Source organism: Salmo salar, chromosome ssa02, assembly GCF_905237065.1.
Source record: "Salmo salar chromosome ssa02, Ssal_v3.1, whole genome shotgun sequence".
NCBI lineage: Eukaryota > Metazoa > Chordata > Actinopteri > Salmoniformes > Salmonidae > Salmo > Salmo salar.
This window is the reverse complement of record NC_059443.1, coordinates 44,633,265-44,653,780: the sequence shown is the minus strand read 5'-3', so window position 1 is coordinate 44,653,780 and position 20,516 is coordinate 44,633,265. Positions and strand designations below refer to the sequence as shown.

Sequence of the window (20,516 nt, the reverse complement as noted above, 5' to 3'; positions counted from 1 at the left end):
AATGAGCACAACCCAGATGGACTGACCATCCATTATATAAAATTGTAGTAACCATGTTGAGTCTATACAGTGTTTGTTTACATTGACTGTGTTTACAAACATTGGAGTAAAATAAGCTTATACTGTGGGTGTTGATGGGTTATGACAGTTGAACTCATGAGACATTTATATGATATATTCTTCAAGAATCAAATGGGTACATATCATTAATTTCTAAGTAAAAAAAAAAATGGATGTAGTTACTTCAGATTGCCCCTTTAAAAGAACTGTCAAGTATAATGAGGCCGAAGATCAATTACTTTATTTTCATAAAAATCCACAGGTCCATTATTTTTAGTACAGTCAACTTGATGTCAAACAAAACTAAGATTAGAAAGGCAAAGAGTCATTCAAAGAGTAAAATTAAACGGGGAAGACTGAGGCAGACACACATTCAACTATTCTAACAGTCAGAGTTCCTATAGAATAACACTTACTGGTACTCACACTAGTGTTTGTGAAACTGTCTGTGTGGATCTGATTTACCATGGAAGCTAGAAAACGTACGAGAGACGACCAAGAGGACACCTATTCCCCATTTACAGAAAACGTTCACTAAACCAGAAGTAACAGTCTGTGCTTGCACAGGGAGGGCGAAGAGCTCCGTCTGGATGCTGCTTCCTGATTGGATGGCCGGCAAAGTGTATTTTTCTGCATGATGTCCATTGGTGAGAACAATGGCGAGAGAGAGCTCGGAGTCTAGGTCCTCCGAGAGGTGGCTCTGGGAAGAATAATGAGAAGAGAAAGGTTCAGTACGTCAGTCCAGATATCTTACTTGACATAGCAGAGGGAGAGAGAGTGAAAGAAAAGCGGGGGTTGACTCCTGTAGAATTCAATTTACCATCCCTTTATTGACTTCTTTCCAGGCTCGTTTTTACAACATGGTGCTCAAAACGACACAGGCAATTAAAAAAAGATTAAACACAGCCGATCGAGGCGAATGACAACAGCGCTCTCCATTTCAAAGTGAATTACTCATAAATTCTGCCACAAGTAAAGATAATCATTTGCTATACACAAACTATAAAATAACAGCATGGAGCTACACAAGTTAAATCGGAGACATGAACCATAATCATTAAATCTAAATGGGTTGTCAGTCAGCCATAGTGCGATGTTTGAGGACAATTGCAAGGAGCACAGAGATCAGGATTGCGTTCAGTGGGGTGTAATGTTTCATATTTCAGATAGAAATACAAAATGCAGAACAGGCGTGTTCCTCAGTCATGTCAAATATGGAATCATGTCAGCTCTACAAAATACATTTCTATTGGCAACGTTCTAGAACATTGCGACTCCTGAATGCATACCTGATAAGGCTTCTGATATAATCTTCATTGTTCTTTATCAATCCATGTTAAAAAGTGGTTGGAGGCGAACATATGATCTTGATTTTTGATCGGATTTATTTTTGGCGGGGGGGGTGGGTTCAAAAAGCTGCACAGTTAAAAACTACAAACCCCAGAGGACAGACATCAACTTCCAACGTGGTACTCACCTGGGGATCAGTAGTTGGAGATCAGTAGCTGATCAACTTCTTGATAGCATCAAAGCATTTCCACTTGTCTGGGATGTAGAAGGGTTCGAAGATGTGGGGAAAGGGAGTGTCGTAGCCGCAGACTCTAGCGATGGGCGCCTCTAGGTTGAGGAAGCACTCCTCCTGTGGACACACAAAGGGTACGTGGTCAGTTTCACTCTCTCTCAGCACTCATATTACATCCCTCTACATCCCTCATCTCTGGACAACAGGCTCTGCAGGTGTTTGGGTAATCACAACAATGTGTTCAATAGGGCATACAGTGAGGGAAAAAAGTATTTGATCCCCTGCTGATTTTGTACGTTTGTCCACTGACAAAGAAATGATCAGTCTATAATTTTAATGGCATGTCAAAAACGTTATAAATTGATTTGCATTTTATTGAGGGAAATAAGTATTTGACCCCCTCTCAATCAGAAGATTTCTGGCTCCCAGGTGTCTTTTATACAGGTAACGAGCTGAGATTAGGAGCACACTAAATGAGTGCTCCTAATCTCAGTTTGTTACTTGTATAAAAGACACCTGTCCACAGAAGCAATCAATCAATCAGATTCCAAACTCTCCACCATGGCCAAGACCAAAGAGCTCTCCAAGGATGTCAGGGACAAGATTGTAGACCTACACAAGGCTGGAATGGGCTACAAGACCATCGCCAAGCAGCTTGGTGAGAAGGTGACAACATTTGATGCGATTATTCGCAAATGGAAGAAACAAAAGAACTGTCAATCTCCCTCGGCCTGGGGCTCCATGCAAGATCTCACCTTGTGGAGTTGCAATGATCATGAGAACGGTGAGGAATCAGCCCAGAACGACACGGGAGGATCTTGTCAATGATCTCAAGGCAGCTGGGACCATAGTCACCAAGAAAACAATTGGTAACACACTATGCCGTGAAGGACTGAAATCCTGCAGCGCTCGCAAGGTCCCCTGCTCAAGAAAGCACATATACATGCCCATCTGAAGTTTGCCAATGAACATCTGAATGATTCAGAGGACAACTGGGTGAAAGTGTTGTGGTCAGATGAGACCAAAATGGAGCTCTTTGGCATCAACTCAACTCGCCGTGTTTGGAGGAGGAGGAATGCTGCCTATGACCCCAAGAACACCATCCACACCGTCAAACTGAGACTGCACTTGTGAAGGTGGTAAATGACCTTTTAATGACATCAGACCGAGGCTCTGCATCTGTCCACGTGCTTCTAGATCTTAGTGCTGCTTTTGATACCATCGATCACCACATTCTTTTGGAGAGATTGGAAACCCAAATTGGTCTACATGGACAAGTTCTGGCCTGGTTTAGATCTTATCTGTCGGAAAGATATCAGTTTGTCTCTGTGAATGGTTTGTCCTCTGAAAAATCAACTGTACATTTCGGTGTTCCTCAAGGTTCCGTTTTAGGACCGCTATTGTTTTCACTGTATATTTTACCTCTTGGGGATGTCATTCGAAAACATGTTAAATTTCACTGCTATGCGGATGACACACAGCTGTACATTTCAATGAAACATGGTGAAGCCCCAAAATTGCCCTCGCTAGAAGCCTGTGTTTCAGACATAAGGAAGTGGATGGCTGCAAACTTTCTACTTTTAAACTCAGACAAAACAGAGATGCTTGTTCGAGGTCCCAAGAAACAAAGAGATCTTCTGTTGAATCTGACAATTAATCTGGATGGTTGTACAGTCGTCTCAAATAAAACTGTGAAGGACCTCGGCGTTACTCTGGACCCTGATCTCTCTTTTGAAGAACATATCAAGACTGTTTCAAGGACAGCTTTTTTCCATCTACGTAACATTGCAAAAATCAGAACATTTCTGTCCAAAAATGACGCTTTGTTACTTCTAGGTTGGACTACTGCAATGCTCAACTTTCCGGCTACCCGGATAAAGCACTAAATAAACTTCAGTTAGTGCTTAATATGGCTCCTAGAATCCTGACTAGAACCAAAAAATTTGATCATATTACTCCAGTGCTAGCCTCCCTACACTGGATTCCTGTTAAGGCAAGGGCTGATTTCAAGGTTTTACTGCTAACCTACAAAGCATTACATGGGCTTGCTCCTACCTATCTTTCCAATTTGGTCCTGCCGTACATACCTACACGTACGCTACGGTCACAAGACGCGGGCCTCCTAATTGTTCCTAGAATTTCTAAGCAAACAGCTGGAGGCAGGGCTTTCTCCTATAGAGCTCAATTTTTATGGAATAGTCTGCCTACCCATGTGAGAGACGCAGACTCAGTCTCAACCTTTAAGTCTTTACTGAAGACACATCTCTTCAGTAGGTCCTATGATTAAGTGTAGTCTGGCCCAGGGGTGTGAAGGTGAACAGAAAGGCTGGAGCAACGAACCGCCCTTGCTGTCTCTGCCTGGCCGGTTTGCCCTCTTTCCACTGGGATTCTCTGCCTCTACCCCTATTACAGGGGCTGAGTCACTGGCTTACTGGTGTTCTTCCATGCCGTCCCTGGGAGGGGTGCGTCACTTGAGTGGGTTGAGTCACTGACGTGGTCATCCTGTCTGGGTTGGCCCCCCCCCTTGGGTTGTGCCGTGGCGGAGATCTTTGTGGGCTATACTCGGCCTTGTCCCGGGATGGTATGTTGGTGGTTGGAGATATCCCTCCAGTGGTGTGGGGGCTGTGCTTTGGCAAAGTGGGTGGGGTTATATCCTACCTGTTTGGCCCTGTCCGGGGGTTTCATCAGATGGGACCACAGTGTCTCCTGACCCCTCCTGTCTCAGCCTCCAGTATTTATGCTGCAGTAGTTTGTGTCGGGGGGCTAGGGTCAGTCTGTCACATCTGGAGTATTTCTCTTGTCTTTTCCGGTGTCCTGTGTGAATTGAAATATGCTCTCTCTAATTCTCTCTCTCTCTCTCTCTCTCTCTGGGAGGACCTGAGCCCTAGGACCATGCCTCAGGACTACCTGGCTTGATGACTCCTTGCTGTCCCCAGTTCACCTGGCCGTGCTGCTGCTCCAGTTCCAACTGTTCTGCCTGCAGCTATGGAACCCTGACCTGTTCACCGGACGTGCTACCTGTCCCAGACCTGCTGTCCCAGATCTGCTGGAACCCTGACCTGTTCACTGGACGTCCTACCTGTCCCAGACCTGCCGTTTTCAACTCTCTAGAGACAGCAGGAGCGGTAGAGATACTCTCAAAGATCGGCTATGAAAAAGCCAACTGACACTTACTCTTGTGTTACTGACTTGTTGCACCCTCGACAACTACTATGATTATTATTATTTGACCATGCTGGTCATTTATGAACATTTGAACATCTTGGCCATGTGCTGTTATAATCTCCACCCGGCACAGCCAGAAGAGGACTGGCCACACCTCATAGCCTGGTTCCTCTATAGGTTTCTTCCAAGGTTTTGGCCTTTCTAGGGAGTTTTTCCTAGCCACCGTGCTTCTACACCTGTATTGCTTGCTGTTTGGGGTTTTAGGCTGGGTTTCTGTACAGCACTTTGAGATATCAGCTGATGTAAGAAGGGCTATATAAATACATTTGATTTGATGGAGCTGAAGGTTTGAGTTGCCAAACGTCAGCCTCGAAACCTTAATGACTTGGAGAAGATCTGCAAAGAGGAGTGTGACAAAATCCCTCCTGAGATGTGTGCAAACCTGGTGGCCAACTACAAGAAACGTCTGACCTCTGTGATTGCCAACAAGGGTTTTGCCACCAAGTACTAAGTCATGTTTTGCAGAGGGGTCAAATACTTATTTCCCTCATTAAAATGCAAATCAATTTATAACATTTTTGACATGCGTTTTTCTGGATTTTTTTGTTGTTATTCTGTCTCTCACTGTTCAAATAAACCTACCATTAAAATTATAGACTGATCATTTCTTTGTCAGTGGGCAAACGTACAAAATCAGCAGGGGATCAAATACTTTTTTCCCCTCACTGTACGTTGGAAAAACGTAGCAAGGGGAAATCCAAAAGTACTTCCAGTCAGACAAGGTCAAATAGTACGTCCCCGTTTTACTAGGTTTCTATCCTTCTTGTGCCTAAACATGGCCCAGTCAATGCAACTGTTTATCTGACTTTGCGGTACACACATAAGGCCAGAGTTTTTCTTGATCACATTCCCTATGTTCTAGACCTCAGCTGAATCTGGTAATGAATTGTGTGGCTGTTGAACAAGTTGATGAGACCAAATATCTTCGCGTTACCTTAGATTGTAAACTGTCATGGTCAAAACATAAAGATGGGGAGAGGTCTGTCCGTAATAAAGAGATGGTCTGTTTTCTTGACACCACACTCCAAAAAGCAAGTTCTGCAGGCTCTAGTTTTGTCAAATCTTGATTATTGTCCAGTCGTGTAGTCCATTGCTGCAAGGAAAGACCTACAGTTGAAGTCAGAAGTTTACATACACCTTAACCAAATACATTTAAACTCAGTTTTTCACAATTCCTGACATTTAATGCCAGTAAAAATACCCTGTCTTAGGTCAGTTAGGATCACCACTTTATTTTAAGAATGTGAAATGTCAGAATAATAGTAGAGAATGATTTATTTCAGCTTTTATTTCTTTCATCACATTCCCAGTGGGTCAGAAGTTTACATACACTCAATTAGTATTTGGTAGCATTGCCTTTAAATTGTTTAACTTGGGTCAAACATTTCATGTAGCCTTCCACAAGCTTCCCACAATAAGTTGGGTGAATTTTGGCCCATTCCTCCTGACAGTGCTGGTGTAACTGAGTCAGGTTTGTAGGCCTCCTTGCTTGCACACGCCTTTTCAGTTCTGCCCACAAATTGTCTATAGGATTGAGGTCAGGGCTTTGTGATGGCCACTCCAATACCTTGACTTTGTTGTCCTTAAGCCATTTTGCCACAACTTTGGAAGTATGCTTGGGGCCATTGTCCATTTGGAAGACCCATTTGCGACCAAGCTTTAACTTCCTCACTGATGTCTTGAGATGTTGCTTCAATATATCCACATAATTTTTCCTCCTCATGATGCCATCTATTTTTTTATAGTGCACCAGTCCCTCCTGCAGCAAAGCACCCCCAAAACATGATGCTGCCACCCCCGCGCTTCATGGTTGGGATGGTGTTCTTCGGCTTTTAAGCCTCCCCCGTTTTCCTCCAAACATAACGCTGGTCTTTATGGCCAAACAGTTCTATTTTTGTTTCATTAGACCAGAGGACATTTCTCCAAAAAGTACGATTTTTGTCTCCATGTGCAGTTGCAAACTGTAGTCTGGCTTTTTTATGGCGGTTTTGGAGCAGTGGCTTCTTCCTTGCTGAGCGGCCTTTCAGGTTATGTCGATATAGGACTTGTTTTACTGTGGATATAGATACTTTTGTACCTGTTTCCTCTGGGATCTTCACAAGGTCCTTTGCTGTTGTTCTGGGATTGATTTGCACTTTTCGCACCAAAGTACGTTCATCTCTAGGAGACAGAACGCGTCTCCTTCCAGAGCGGTATGACGACTGCGTGGTCCCATGGTGTTTATACTTGCGTACTATTGTTTGTACAGATGAACATGGTACCTTCAGGCATTTGGAAATTGCTCCCAAGGATGAACCAGACTTGTGGAGGTCTACAATTGTTTTTCTGGGGTCCTGGCTGATTTTGTTTGATTTTCCCATGATGTCAAGCAAAGAGGCACTGAGTTTGAAGGTAGGCCTAGAAATACATCCACAGGTACACCTCCAATTGACTCAAATGATGTCAATTAGTCTATCAGAAGCTTCTAAAGCCATGACATCATTTTCTGGAATTGTCAAAGCTGTTTAAAGGCAGTGTCAACTTAGTGTATGTAAACTTCTGACCCACTGGAATTGTGATACAGTGAAATAATCTGTCTGTAAACAAAAATTACTTGTGTCATGCACAAAGTAGATGTCCTAACCGACTTGCCAAAACTACAGTTTGTTAACAAGAAATTTGTGGAGTGGTTGAAAAACGAGTTTTAAATGACTCCAACCTAAGCGTATGTAAACTTCCAACTTCAACTGTAGTTAAGCTGCAGCTGGCCCAGAACAGAGCCCAGCAAACCTGGTTTAAAAAAACAGATAAAGCAACACCTCACGGCACACCGCCTCTCCCCCATTTGACCTAGACAGTTTGTGTATGCACTGATATGTAGGTTACGTTTGCCTTTCAAAAGAAATGGATGTAGTTGTGTCCTTGTCTATTAACGTTCTGTATTATGTCATGTTTCATGTTTAGTGTGGACCCCAGGAAGAGTGGCTGCTGCTTTTGCAACAGCTAATGGGGATCCTAATAAAATACCAAATACCAGGTAAAACTCCAGGCCCCTGCTCTAGTGCTTGACAGAGAGACAGTGGAGTGGAATCAGTTTCACTCATGGCTGTAGCCACAGTAACACTGGAAATGCTTCACTGGAACATTGCCAACAGCTTCAGTGAATTCACTACCACCACCCTTAAAAGTTGGAGACAAATGGCTTATTTAAAATCACAGCTCAGAGCTAGCCAACGCACAGCATGTGTTTTGGCAGCGCTGGAAAACAAGCCATCGCTCATGTCTCTATTGGCTTTTGACCTCCTCCCACAGCATCTGAAAGCAATGGAGGGGCCAATAGCCTCCACAGGAGAGAAGAGCCATCGCTGAGCCAAATTAACCATAGGGTCTTAGTAACTAGCATTCACACACACAGACAGAGACAGACACACCACACATTCACACACCCCTCTTACAATGTGATGTGTGCTCACAGCCCACCCAATCAAACCTACACAAGACAAAATCAGTCACAAACTTGAAAACTGAGACAAAGACGAGTAGGGAGTGATTTAGCTTTTAGAAAAGATTCTGCAGACCCCTAGCTAAACTAAGGCTAGCCCTACTCTGTGGACATTGTGTTGTATTTGCATGTTTCTGCAGTAATATGTTTTTCATCTCCTCCAAAACATCTGGCAGGGTTCAGAAGAAAGTCAGGCTCCATGAGAAAGCCTTTGTGTGTCTCCTTATTTCATGGGCTGTAAAAACAACAGAGAGCCTGTAGATACGTGTCGGCTCCACGTCCCCAGTATCATGCCAGGCCCGTCGGGTCTAATTTACAGATATAGCTTTAGCATTGCCAGCAGCGGCATGTCTCAGGTTGCTTTGATATGTTAAAAAGGAATTAGCAGACGGACAAAATGGTCCTCTGGGTCATTAGGGTTTACTGTACCACGAGACGGGAATATATATGCAGTATACATTATTACCACAGTGGTACAACAAAGGTCATACATCAGTGTTACAAGCATTTTTTTTTTTTACAGGTTTACAGCGTGCAGGGAAAGTGATGGGCTCATGTGTATGGCTCATGGCCCACTGTAGTGTATCAAAGGGGGGTTGGGGGTGTCATTACTCAGCCCACAATAGGCAGACCCGCTCTGCCTCGCTAATTAGTGGTGATTAGCTTTAAAGGATGCCCGCAGTTAGTGCCAGCCAGTATCCCCTCCCCATCCAACCCAACCCCACCCTGCCTGCCCCTCCATGGCCAAGTGGGCCAAACCGTTTCCGTGGGGAATTCCTTCTGTCCTCTCCAACAGTCTCGGGTAGAGCTGGGAGACTGGACATGATGCATTGTATGTATAAGACCATAAGTTCACATATTCTATAGTCAAATATCTCTATTCCCCTATTGCACCTAGTTGAGGCAAGAACATGAATCAATTTAGCCTCTAAGGTCAAAGTCTTATAAGCAGAAAATTAGTTTTCACAGTCCTAAAGAGCTTTTATAGCTCTTCAACACTTGGAAGGTGGATGATTTTCTTGATGCAGAACTCTCAGAAAGGACGCTCACAATGTCTGGCAGTGGCTAAGGAAAATAAAAACATCTGAGCTGCGATGACTAATTATATTCTTTGACTAGGTTTCCTTGCCATGTTGCTCAGTGATTAGCTATTCCTGGTCATGGGGGCTAGGAGTGTTAACAGGCAGACACTTGTGTGGCAGCTGGAGGGGGCCCTACAGTGGACTTCAGTGACAGATTGACAGGACACTTAATCATGAAGATAAAGCTTAAAACAAATAAGATGAGTCTGGTCAGGCCTGCATTTTTGTAGAGTTACATCAGAAGTGTAATAAATCCTGTCAAACTTTTTGAAAGAATGGAAACATGTAGCATAGGCCATCTCTCCCAATGTACTGTCATGATAGAGGACCATCCGTGTCTCTAGAGTGCACAGCATTAAGGGAGAACGTCTCATGAGACAGTCTATGATCCACAGGCAGACAGAAAGACAGTACTAAAGGCTTTTTCCTGTAAGATTCCTAACTGTAATCTCCTCTAAAATACACTTACTGGAAGCAGGAAGAAAGTAGTCTGGTTGCTCGTCACCACAGCTAAATGGTGATGTGCCACAGAACTCCGATTTCAATCAAATCGCTGTTTATCTTTGGAGAAAACACATCATTATAAGCAATCTGACTTAAATGTCTGCATATAAATATGACAAAATGGCAGAATAAACTATGGACTGCATCTCTCGAGGAGGCAATATAGAAAAATGTAAAAATACCAACCGGCGGGGGTTTAGATTTGCAGTTGCACATTTTGTCTCCTGTCACACAGAAAAAGTTTGTCAGCGACAGCCACAGATTGAGTAATTCCAATATTACCAAATGGGACTGCCAACAATGACAAATCACACACTGCCCTCTGGGCACACAGTAGCTGAATCCATATTGTGACTTGGCATCAACGTGGAAAATACATTGGATTTGAAATAACTAATGAACCAGTTCTGTTTTGATCTAATTTGAACCAGCGTTGTAAACATTGACATTAGGGTAAAACTTTCACTTAAATACATTGACTTAACAACCTGTTAGTGTCACGTCCTGACCAGTATAGGGGATATTTTGTTATTGTAGTTTGGTCAGGACGTGGCAGAGGGTAGTTTATTTATGTATTACGGGGTTTTTGGTCACTGGTCTATGTTTGTATTTCTATGTGTATATTCTAGGGTAGTTTTTCTATGTGTAGGTTGGGTGCTGGACTCTCAATTGGAGGCAGGTGTTTCTAGTTGCCTCTGATTGGGAGTCCTATAAATAGGTGTGTGTTTTGTTTGTCACTTGTGGGTAGTTGTTTGAGAGCACTGCTTTTGTTGAGCCTGCTTCTCTGTTCCAGTCGTTAGTTTGTTTATTGTTTTTCCGTGGTGTTCTCATTTTATTTAATAAATATGTTGAGCACGCAACCCGCTGCGCCTTGGTCCCCTTCTCTCTTCCACGACAGCTGTGACAGTTAGTCAGGTTACATGAATCTAATTTCAACATAATCATCAGAACTATGTATGTTGAAATTGCATTGAAAGTTCCATGTAGAAACATAAAAAATCTTTTTCATCCTATATTCAATTGGGTGGTTGAAATTATGTTGAATTTCATATGTACTTTGGATATTTTTAGGACTGACCCTAGTTAGTCGACTGGTCGATTGTTTGGTTGATAAGCTGTTGGTCAACCAAGATTTCTTTCAGTCGAGCAGTCACAAATAAATATAGTGCCTTTGGAAAGTATTCAGACCCCTCGACTTTTTCCACATTTTGTTACGTTACAGCCTTATTCTAAATGGATTAAATAAATAAAAAATCCTCAGCAATCTAAAAAACAATACCCGTAGAGAAAAGCGAAAACAGGTTTTTAGAAATGTTTGCACATTTATTAAATATAAAAAACAGAAATACCTTACCTACATAGTGCATTCTGACCCTTTAACATGAGACTCGACATTGAGCTCAGGTGCATCTGGTTTCCATTGATCATCCTTGAGATGTTTCTACAACTTGATTGGAGTCCACCTGTGGTAAATTCAATTGATTGGACATGACTTGGAAAGGCACACACCTGTCTATATAAGGTCCCACAGTTGACAGTGCATGTCAGAGCAAAAACCAAGCCATGAGGTCGAAGGAATTGTCCGTAGAGCTCAGAGACAGGATTGTGTTGTGGCACAGATTTGGGGAAGGCTACCAAATTATTTCTGCAGCATTGAAGGTCCAAAAGAACACAGTGGCCTCGATCATTCTTAAATGCAAGAAGTTTAGAACCACCAAGACTCTTCCTAGAGCTGGGTGCCCGGCCAAACTGAGCAATCGGGGGAGATGGGGCTTGGTCAGGGCGGTGACCAAGAACCCGATGGTCACTCTGACAGAGCTCTAGAGTTCCTCAGTGGAGATGGGAGAACCTTCCAGAAAGACAACCATCTCTGCAGCACTCCCCCAGTCAGGCCTTTATGGTAGAGTGGCCAGACGGAAGCCACTCCTCAGTAAAAAAAAAAGGCACATGAGAGCCAGCTTGAAGTTTGCCAAAAGGCACCCAAAGATTCTGACCATGAGAAACAAGATTTTATGGTCTGATGAAACCAAGATTGAACTGTATGCCAAGCGTCACGTCTGGAGGAAACCTGGCACCATCCCTACGGTGAAGCATGGTGGTGGCAGCATCATGCTGTGGGGATGTTTTTCAGTGGCAGGGACTGGGAGACTAGCAAGGATCGAGGCAAAGATGAACGGAACAAAGTACAGAGTACCTTGATGAAAACCTGCTCCAGAGCGCTCAGAACAACGACCCTATGCACACAGCCAAGACAACGCAGGAGTGGCTTTGGGACGTCTCTGTCCTTGAGACAAGTTTTTTTTTTTTCACCTTTATTTAACCAGATAGGCCAGTTGAGAACAAGTTCTAATTTACAACTGCGACCTGGCCAAGATAAAGCAAAGCAGTGCGACAAAAACAACACAGAGTTACACATGGGATAAACAAACAGTCAATAACAATGCCCTTGAGTGGCCCAGACTTGAACCCGATCAAACATTTCTGGAGAGACCTGAAAATAGCTGTGCAGTGACGCTCCCCATCCAACTTGACAGAGCTTGAGAGGATCTGCAGGGAAGAATGGCAGAAACTCCCCAAATACAGGTGTGCCAAGCTTGTAGCATTATACCCAAGAAGGCTCAAGGCTGTAATCGATGCCAAAGTTGCTTCAACAAAGTACTGAGTAAAGGGTGTGAATACTTATGAAAATGTCATATTTCAGTTTTATTTTTTTTAAATTTGCACAAAAAAAACACTGTCTTTGATTGTCATTATGGGGTATTGTGTGTAGATTGATGAAAAATATATATATTTAATACGGCTGTTACATAACAAAATGTGGAAAAAGTTAAGGGGTTTGAATATTTTCCGAATGCACTGTGTGTGTATATATATATATATATATATATATTTTTTTTTTATGGCACACAAGACTCCTGTCTGATTCACGCCTGTCTAAGTGGACTAATCCATTGCAGAGGCCGTGGGGATTGCACACCAGTAGTAAGCCTACATTTACAGTAAATTCCCATAATTTCTAATCTACAATGTTTGTTTGGTTACAGTAATTTCTGTTAATGCATTCAATATTATTATGACAGTCTTACTGTTCTCATTGTAGGAGTGGACACTGTTTGCAGCGTGCACAGTCTATTAATCCCACTTGTGATTAATAGGTTTTGGTTAATTTCATTCCATTTATGACTTGTCAATTTATGTCTTTTGTTTGGTGCGCTCCTGTCTATCTTGAGAAAGGAAACGCACCTGACTACGTATAGAAGTAGGCCTAGGCTACCTTGCCTGCGAGCAAATGTAGGCCTATAAATGTGCCCAGATCTGGGGATCTGATACTATTTCTGATTGTCTTAACTCACCATCACTGTGAGGCTTCTCAAAGTAATTTTTTCTTCGCCTCTAACAGCAAGTAAACAAAGTCTGTTTTTACATCCATTGAAAATGATAGTTGTTCCTCAACACAGCCTATTTGAAAAATCTTTCCAGCTCTCTCCCTTTCGATAACCACTCAGCATGAAAGGGGAAGAAAATGTCATGCTCTGATCGATGGAAACTTCATAAAATAGGCCTACCTGATTACTTCTTATCCCTTACGCAAATAGCCTACAGCTGTGTGTCTGGAGCTCACTGGCGTGGGAAACTGAGCGCCCAGAACATTTTATATAATGTTGTAAGTTTGCTAGCACAAGCTTCGGGCTGGACCAAGTTAATAGTTGGCTACACAGGCCCATGTGTATGTAGCCAATATGATTTATAGGATATTTATTTTTATCAGGATATTGGCAGTAGTGGAAAAAATATCCAATTTCCATACTAAAAGTAAAGACACCTTAAAATAAAATGACTCAAGTAAAAAAGTCACCCAGTAAAATACTACTTGAGTAAAAGTCTAAAAGTATTTGGTATTAAATGTACTTAAGTATCAAAAGTAAAAGTATAAATCATTTAAAATATCTTAAATTAAGCAAACAAGACCCTAGCCAGGGTCACAGTACAACACTCAGACATAATTCACAAACAAAGCATTTGTGTTTAGTGAGTCTGCCAGATGAGAGGCTGTAGGGATGACCAGGGATGTTCTCTTGATATGTGCGTGAATAAGACAATTTTCCTGTCCTGCTAAGCATTAAAAATGTAATGAGTACTTTTGGGTGTCAGGGTAAATGTAAGGAGTAAAAGTACATTTTCTTTAGGAATGTAGTGGAGTAAATGTAGAAGTTGTCAAAAATATAAAATAGTAAAGTAAAAATACAGATACCCTAAAAAACGACTAAAGTAAAAATACTTTTAAGTACTTTACACCACTGGATATTGGCTACCTGCAGGCTGCTATTTTTACATATTGGCAATGGCAATAGAAAGTTACAAATCTATAAGTATACTTTTCATTTAGAATTTTGATTAACGACATGACATTGATTGAGATATGAAGACTATTATAAATGAATTGAAACTGTTCCACGAAAATGTGCATATAAAAATCATAACTGGTATGCAGATCAGTAGAAACGGTATGATAAATATGCACTCCAAATTGAAAAAGGTTGCAGACCGCTGGTGTAGCCTTTTACCAGCAACTTCAAGAGCTTAAATGGAAGGCCAGCAGCAGCGGGAGGAGAGGTCAGGAACAGATTCTCTTCTAGTTAGGCTATATTGAGCTCTGGCTCCCTCATTAGTCATTTTTGACTCTTCATTTTTAATTACAACGCTTAAAGCATCAAACAAGCTCAGTAGCATACATATAGTTAATTCTATCAAAACATAGGGCGTGTCTATTATACATGGAAAAATTCACGTTTTAAAATGTTGACAGCGATTGGTTGAAAGAACAGACAACTTTTTTAAAATGTATTTATTTATTTTTTTAGTCGGGGACAGTTGATAGTAAAATGGTATGTTTGAATCAACATCGTTTCAGTGTCATGCCTCAGGAACCTAAATACAGAGGTATATTGAAATAAAATGTGAAAGCAAAATCCAACGATTCCTGACTGAACAGTAACTCCTACTGGTATACAAGGGGCAATGCACTTCAGTGAGAACAAGTCTATCATCCAGATACCTACCTCTACGTTCTCTGCTTAGCTTTATAAACAAGCTGTGTTCCATTCAGCAGAGCTACCCTGTCAACACATTTAGACATTGATCAGCTTCCATACTCATTTGAGTAGACTCACCAAAATAACATTGAATAGTTGAAAGTAACTCAGCTAACTGTTCTTACACAAGTTGTATGTGAAAGTCAATTCGGAGTAAGGTTAGGTTTTGTAGCATACATTGACATCTGATTTGCCCAACAAAGGACACCATCATGTCAACGTTAGCTAGGTAAACTCTCATTCATCCATCTTTGGATGTTTAGAAATCGCTAACCATTAGCCCTATAAATAGGATGGAAAATTCATGATACTAATAATAACAATACACTTCTACCTTTGGATATTGTCTTATGTACTGTACGTTATTCACAATATTTATTTAATACACCACCCCGTTCACGATAATGGTTTGCTCCTACACACAGTGAGTCACGTGGCCGTGGCTTGCTATATAAAGCATGCAGACTGGCATCGAGTCAGTTACTGTTTGATTGAACATTAGAATGAGCCAAACGAGTGACCTAAGCGCCTTTGAGCGTGGTATGATCGTCGGTGCCAGGGGCACCGGTTCCAGTATCTCAGAAACAGCCGGCCTCCTGGGCTTTTCACGTTGATGAGAGGTCGAAGGAGCATGGCAAGAATCGTGTAAGCTAAAAGGCGGAAAACAGGAAAATAACGGCGAAGTACAACAGCTGTGTGCAGGAAGGCATCTCGGAACGCACAACTTGTCAGTCCTCATCACAGATGACCACACCGGTTTCCACTCCTATTAGCTAAAAACATGGAGAAGAGGCTCCAGTGGGCACACGATCACCAACACTGGACAATTGAGGAGTGGAAAAAAGTTGCCTGGTCTGACGAATCCCGGTTCCTGTTACGTCATACTGATGAGTCAGGATTTGGCGTAAACACCATGAGTCCATGGCCCCGTCATGCCTGGTGTCAACAGTACAGGCTGGTGGCAGTGGTGTAATGGTGTGAGGAATGTTTTCCTGGCACAAGTTAGGTCCCTTGATACCAATTGAACAACGTTTTCATGCCCCAAAGTATTCAGGCTGTTCTGGGGGAAAAGGGGTGTCCGACGCTACTAGATGGGTATACCTAATAAACTGGCCAATGAGTGTGTACTATCCAAGCAGAAGATACTCCAAAATGTTATATTTGGTTGTGTTCCCAATTCAATATACAGTTGGTCTACAAATTAATAATTGATATGTTGGATTCATGTCTCCTTCTCAACCAAAAATGTAAATGCACTTCAAATAAAGTTTGATTTGATTTAGTCCTATTCTTCAACTTCGATTTTTGGTTGAGATGGAGGCATGAATCCAACATAGTAATAACTTGTAGACTACATTTGAAATCAATCAACCATCCTTCAAATACAAGACAATATCCAAACATAAAAGTGTATTATTAATATCATGAATTTGGCATCCTATTTATAGGGCTAATGGTACATTACCAAGGTATGTGGACACCAGCTCGTCAAACATCTCATTCCAAAATCATGGGCATTAATATGGAGTTGGTCCCCCATTGCTGCTATATTAGCCTCCACTCTTCTGGGAAGGCTTTCCACTAGATGTTGGAACTTTTTTGCAGGGACTTGCTTCTATTCAGCTACAAGAGCATTAGTGAGGTCTGGCACTGATGTTGGGAGATTAGGCCTGGCTCACAGTCGGCGTTCCAATTCATCCCAAAGGTGTTTGATGGGGTTGAGGTTAGGGCTCTGTACAGGCCAGTCAAATTCTTCCACACCGATCTCGACTAACCATTTCTGTATGGACCTCCCTCTGTGAACTGGGATATTGTCATGCTGAAACAGGAAAGGGCCTTCCCCAAACTGTTGCCACAAAGTTGGAAGCACAAAATTGTCGCGAATGTCATTGAATGCTGTAGCGTTAAGATTTCCCTTCACTGGAACTACCAAACCATGAAAAACAGCCCCAGACCATTATTCCACCTCCACCAAACTTTACAGTTGGCACTGTGCATTGGGGCAGGTAGCGTTTGCCTGGCATCCGCCAAACCCAGATTTGTCCGTTGGACTGCTAGATGGTGAAGAGTGATTCATCACTCCAGAGAACGCATTTCCACTACTCCAGAGTCCAATGAGGGCGAGCTTTACACCACTCCAGCCGACAATAGGCATTACGCATGATGATCTTAGGCTTGTGTGCTGTGTGATACTGCTGGGCCATGGAAACCTATTGCATTAAGCTCCCGACAAACAGTTATTGTGCTGAAGTTGCTTCCAGAGGCAGTTTTGCAACTAAGGACTGAATACTGAATACTATTGGGTCTGAATACTTATGTAAATAAGATATTTCAGTTTAGTACTTTTTATAAATTTCCAAACATTTCTAAAAACCTGTTTTTGCTTTGTCATTATGGGGTATTGTGTGTAGATTGATGTTGGGGGGGACAATTTACTGTGGAGCAGTACATAAGAAAGCATCAGTGAGATCTCACTGCTGGGGTACTTTCCTCTCCCTAGTCTCTCAGCACCGTTTAAACTGTACCTTTATCAGTCTTACATAGGCCATTTCAACACTGCTCTGAAGTTGACAGCAGTCCATAGATTTTTTTTATTATCAGAGTTCTTATTTTACTGGGTTTACAAGTAATACATGGTGTGGTCATTTTTTTTTTTTTTTAAAGACCTTTTGGAAAATCAATTTTGATCTTAAAAGTATTTGTTTATTTGCTTCCATGGTTCCCCTATGAACAATGGTTTCAGAGGGTTCAAAGATAGCCGCAGTTAGTGGGTTCATCAACACTGGAAGCTTTCAGAGACTGATTAGAGGAGTTAATTATAGACTTCCTGTGTACTGGTACTTACATATATTACTTACTAAGCAACTTCCTGGAAGGAAAAATGAATAACACATTCTCTGATCATCCTGTTGAAGGACAAATTTAGGGGAATTCCTTGCAATTTAGATTCAAATCTACCTCTGCAGGTAAAGGATGGACCAGTATGGATGAATTAATACCCAAACTGGCCAAAGAGGGTTTCATGCTAGGCTGTGGCCATTCAACCCATCAACTGGCAAAGAGGAGAACATGGAGCAATACCTCATGTCCATACTCTACCACAGCCTGTATACTATACAATTTTACTTTCCTCAGTGTGTGTGAAGCTTAACAGGCCTCTTCCATAAACACATCCCTTTGAAGGCTATTGGTGTATCCTGTGAGGGAGAGAGACAGAAGGCAATCAGCCATGGTTTTACAGTGGAAGAAGGTGCAGGAAAACAGCGCCTGAGGAAACAAACCAGCTTTCTTTCTTTTTTATTTAACCAGGAAGGGCTCATTGGGATTTGAAATCTCTTTTTCAAGAGCATCCTGGACTCTTTAAAACGGCCTGACAGGCAAACAAGGGTTCTGCTTCTGATTCTGAAGGCAATTATGTCAGAAAACGCAGGCTTTCAACTTTGACCAACCCCAACTGGGCCGGAATGGAAGACGGCCATCTTTGATGTGAGGCCCAGACCAGTAGTACCACAACTCAGCAATAAGCGTTGGGTTGGTTGTTGATGCTGGACTCCGCGCCATTCCCATTACACACAAATAAAGGAAGGAACTCGGCAGAGCAACCAGTGTGGATGATTCCGTGTCTGAAAGCTGTGGTAGGTCTACAGCAAAGGTTACGGGACCAAAGGCAGTGTATAATTAAGCAATAAGGCCCGAGGGGGTGTGGTATATACCACAGCTAAGGGCTGTTCTTAAGCACAACATAACTATTGTTTTATCAACTGGTTACCAACTTAATTAGAGAAGTAAATATATGTTTCATACCTGTGGTATACAATCTGATATAGCACGGCTGTCAGCCAATCAGCATTCAGGGCTCAAACCACCCAGTTTATAATCTGGGATTGGTGTTTGCAGTGACTGGGGAGACGCAGCATGAACTGTAGGTACTCAATAAAAAAATGTAATCACATGGATGCTCTAGTTTTGCTTGTGTATCTCAAGTAACGCTTCATCCCTAAGTGTACTTCCGTCCATAGCGTGAAACAGAGACTTAAAGCCACAGTGTTGCTTGTAAGCACAGCCTCTACTGCACGATCCAATCCCAGGGGTCTAGCCTATAAATACTATACAGTACCAGTCAAAAGTTAGGACACCTACTCATTCAAGGGATTTTCTTTATTTTTACTATTTTCTACATTGTAGAATAATAGTGAAGACATCAAAACTATGAAATAACACATGGTTTTTGCAGCTGCACTTGAAGAAATTTTCAAAGTTCTTGAAATGGTCCGTATTGCCTGACCTTCATGTCTTAAAGTAATGATGGACTGTCATTTCTCTTTGCTTATTTGAGCTGTTCTTGCCACAATATGGACTTGGTATTTTACCAAATAGGGCTATCTTCTGTATACCACCCCTACCTTGTCACAACAAAACGGATTGGCTCAAATGCATTAAGAAGGAACATTTATGGAATTTAACTTTTAACAATGCACACCTGTTAATTGAAATGCATTCCAGGTGACTACCTCGTAAAGCTGGTTGAGAGAATGCCAAGGGTGTGGAAAGCTGTCATCAAGGCAAAGGGTGGCTACTTTGAAGAATCTCAAATATAAAATCGATTTTGATTTGTTTAACACTTTTTTTTTGTTACTACATGATTCCATACTTTTGACTGGCACTGTATGTAGCACAGCGAGGTCCATGTGTTAATTGTCACAAAGCTGTATGCACAGCAGTATGGGAGAGGCTGCTCAACTTTACCATGGCACTCTTTGTATCCCTGAGGTCCATTGTAAGTCAGCAGAGAAGCACTGATATTAGTAGAGGTCAGCCAATGACAACACCTTTTGTGAGGTGCAGCTAATCCACCGAATGGAAACTTTCAAACCCTTAACGACGCTGTTCCAGATTTTGAAGGAAGTCAAACTAATCCATAATTGGACCGTGCTTACACTGTTCTGAGGCAGTTGGCTTTGACCCGATTATCCTTCAGTTTCACCCTGCTGTCCAGACATAATACATTGACAAAAGCATTATGTATAGCCACTCCTGGAGTCACTAACACATGGAAAGGGGTGGAAAGAGTTTTGCACATGCCTCAAAGCCAGATAACAAAACAGTTGAAAATTTGCTAAGACAAAACAGCTGAACCTCGGTATAAGCCTACTGACGGCCTGATTTCAATGATTTATTCTTCAACAATCCAAATTAAACAACAAGCTCCAGGGTGAGGAAATCAAGGCATACTCTCAGCCCTGTCACTTCAAAGAAAATCTATTTGCACATTGTTCAAAGTATATTTCACATGAAGAATAGAAGAAAAGTTGAGTCCTGGACTCTGACAGCTGAGCATGTACTTTGTCAATTGTAATAGTAACCCATACCAGACTATAAGCCATGAGTATCCCAGCACTTCATTCCCGCCATGTGCCCCTGAATGGGATATTCCAGGCCGAGTCTTGCCTTCGACCCTGGTGGTGAGGTGTGGTGCAGGTCTCCCTCTCTGCTGTTGACTGGTGGTGAGGTGCAGGTCTCCCTCTCTGCTGTTGTCTGGTGGTGAGGTG

The 20,516-nt window shown here is 42.1% G+C and overlaps 1 protein-coding gene across 1 annotated transcript in view; it reads right to left on the bottom strand.

Annotated features, from left to right (window-relative positions):
• Positions 1-276: 276 nt before the first annotated feature.
• The window catches only part of LOC100194712 (2-oxoisovalerate dehydrogenase subunit beta, mitochondrial), a 93,652-nt gene continuing 73,412 nt past the window's right edge, over positions 277-20,516 (bottom strand). Inside the window, exons 10-11 of the mRNA XM_014168458.2 lie at positions 1,538-1,699; positions 277-760 (exon numbers count right to left, since the gene is read on the bottom strand). Of these exons, the coding sequence (XP_014023933.1) occupies positions 1,559-1,699 (141 nt within the window). The 3' untranslated portion in view covers positions 277-760; positions 1,538-1,558. The remainder of the gene's footprint in view (positions 761-1,537; positions 1,700-20,516) is intronic.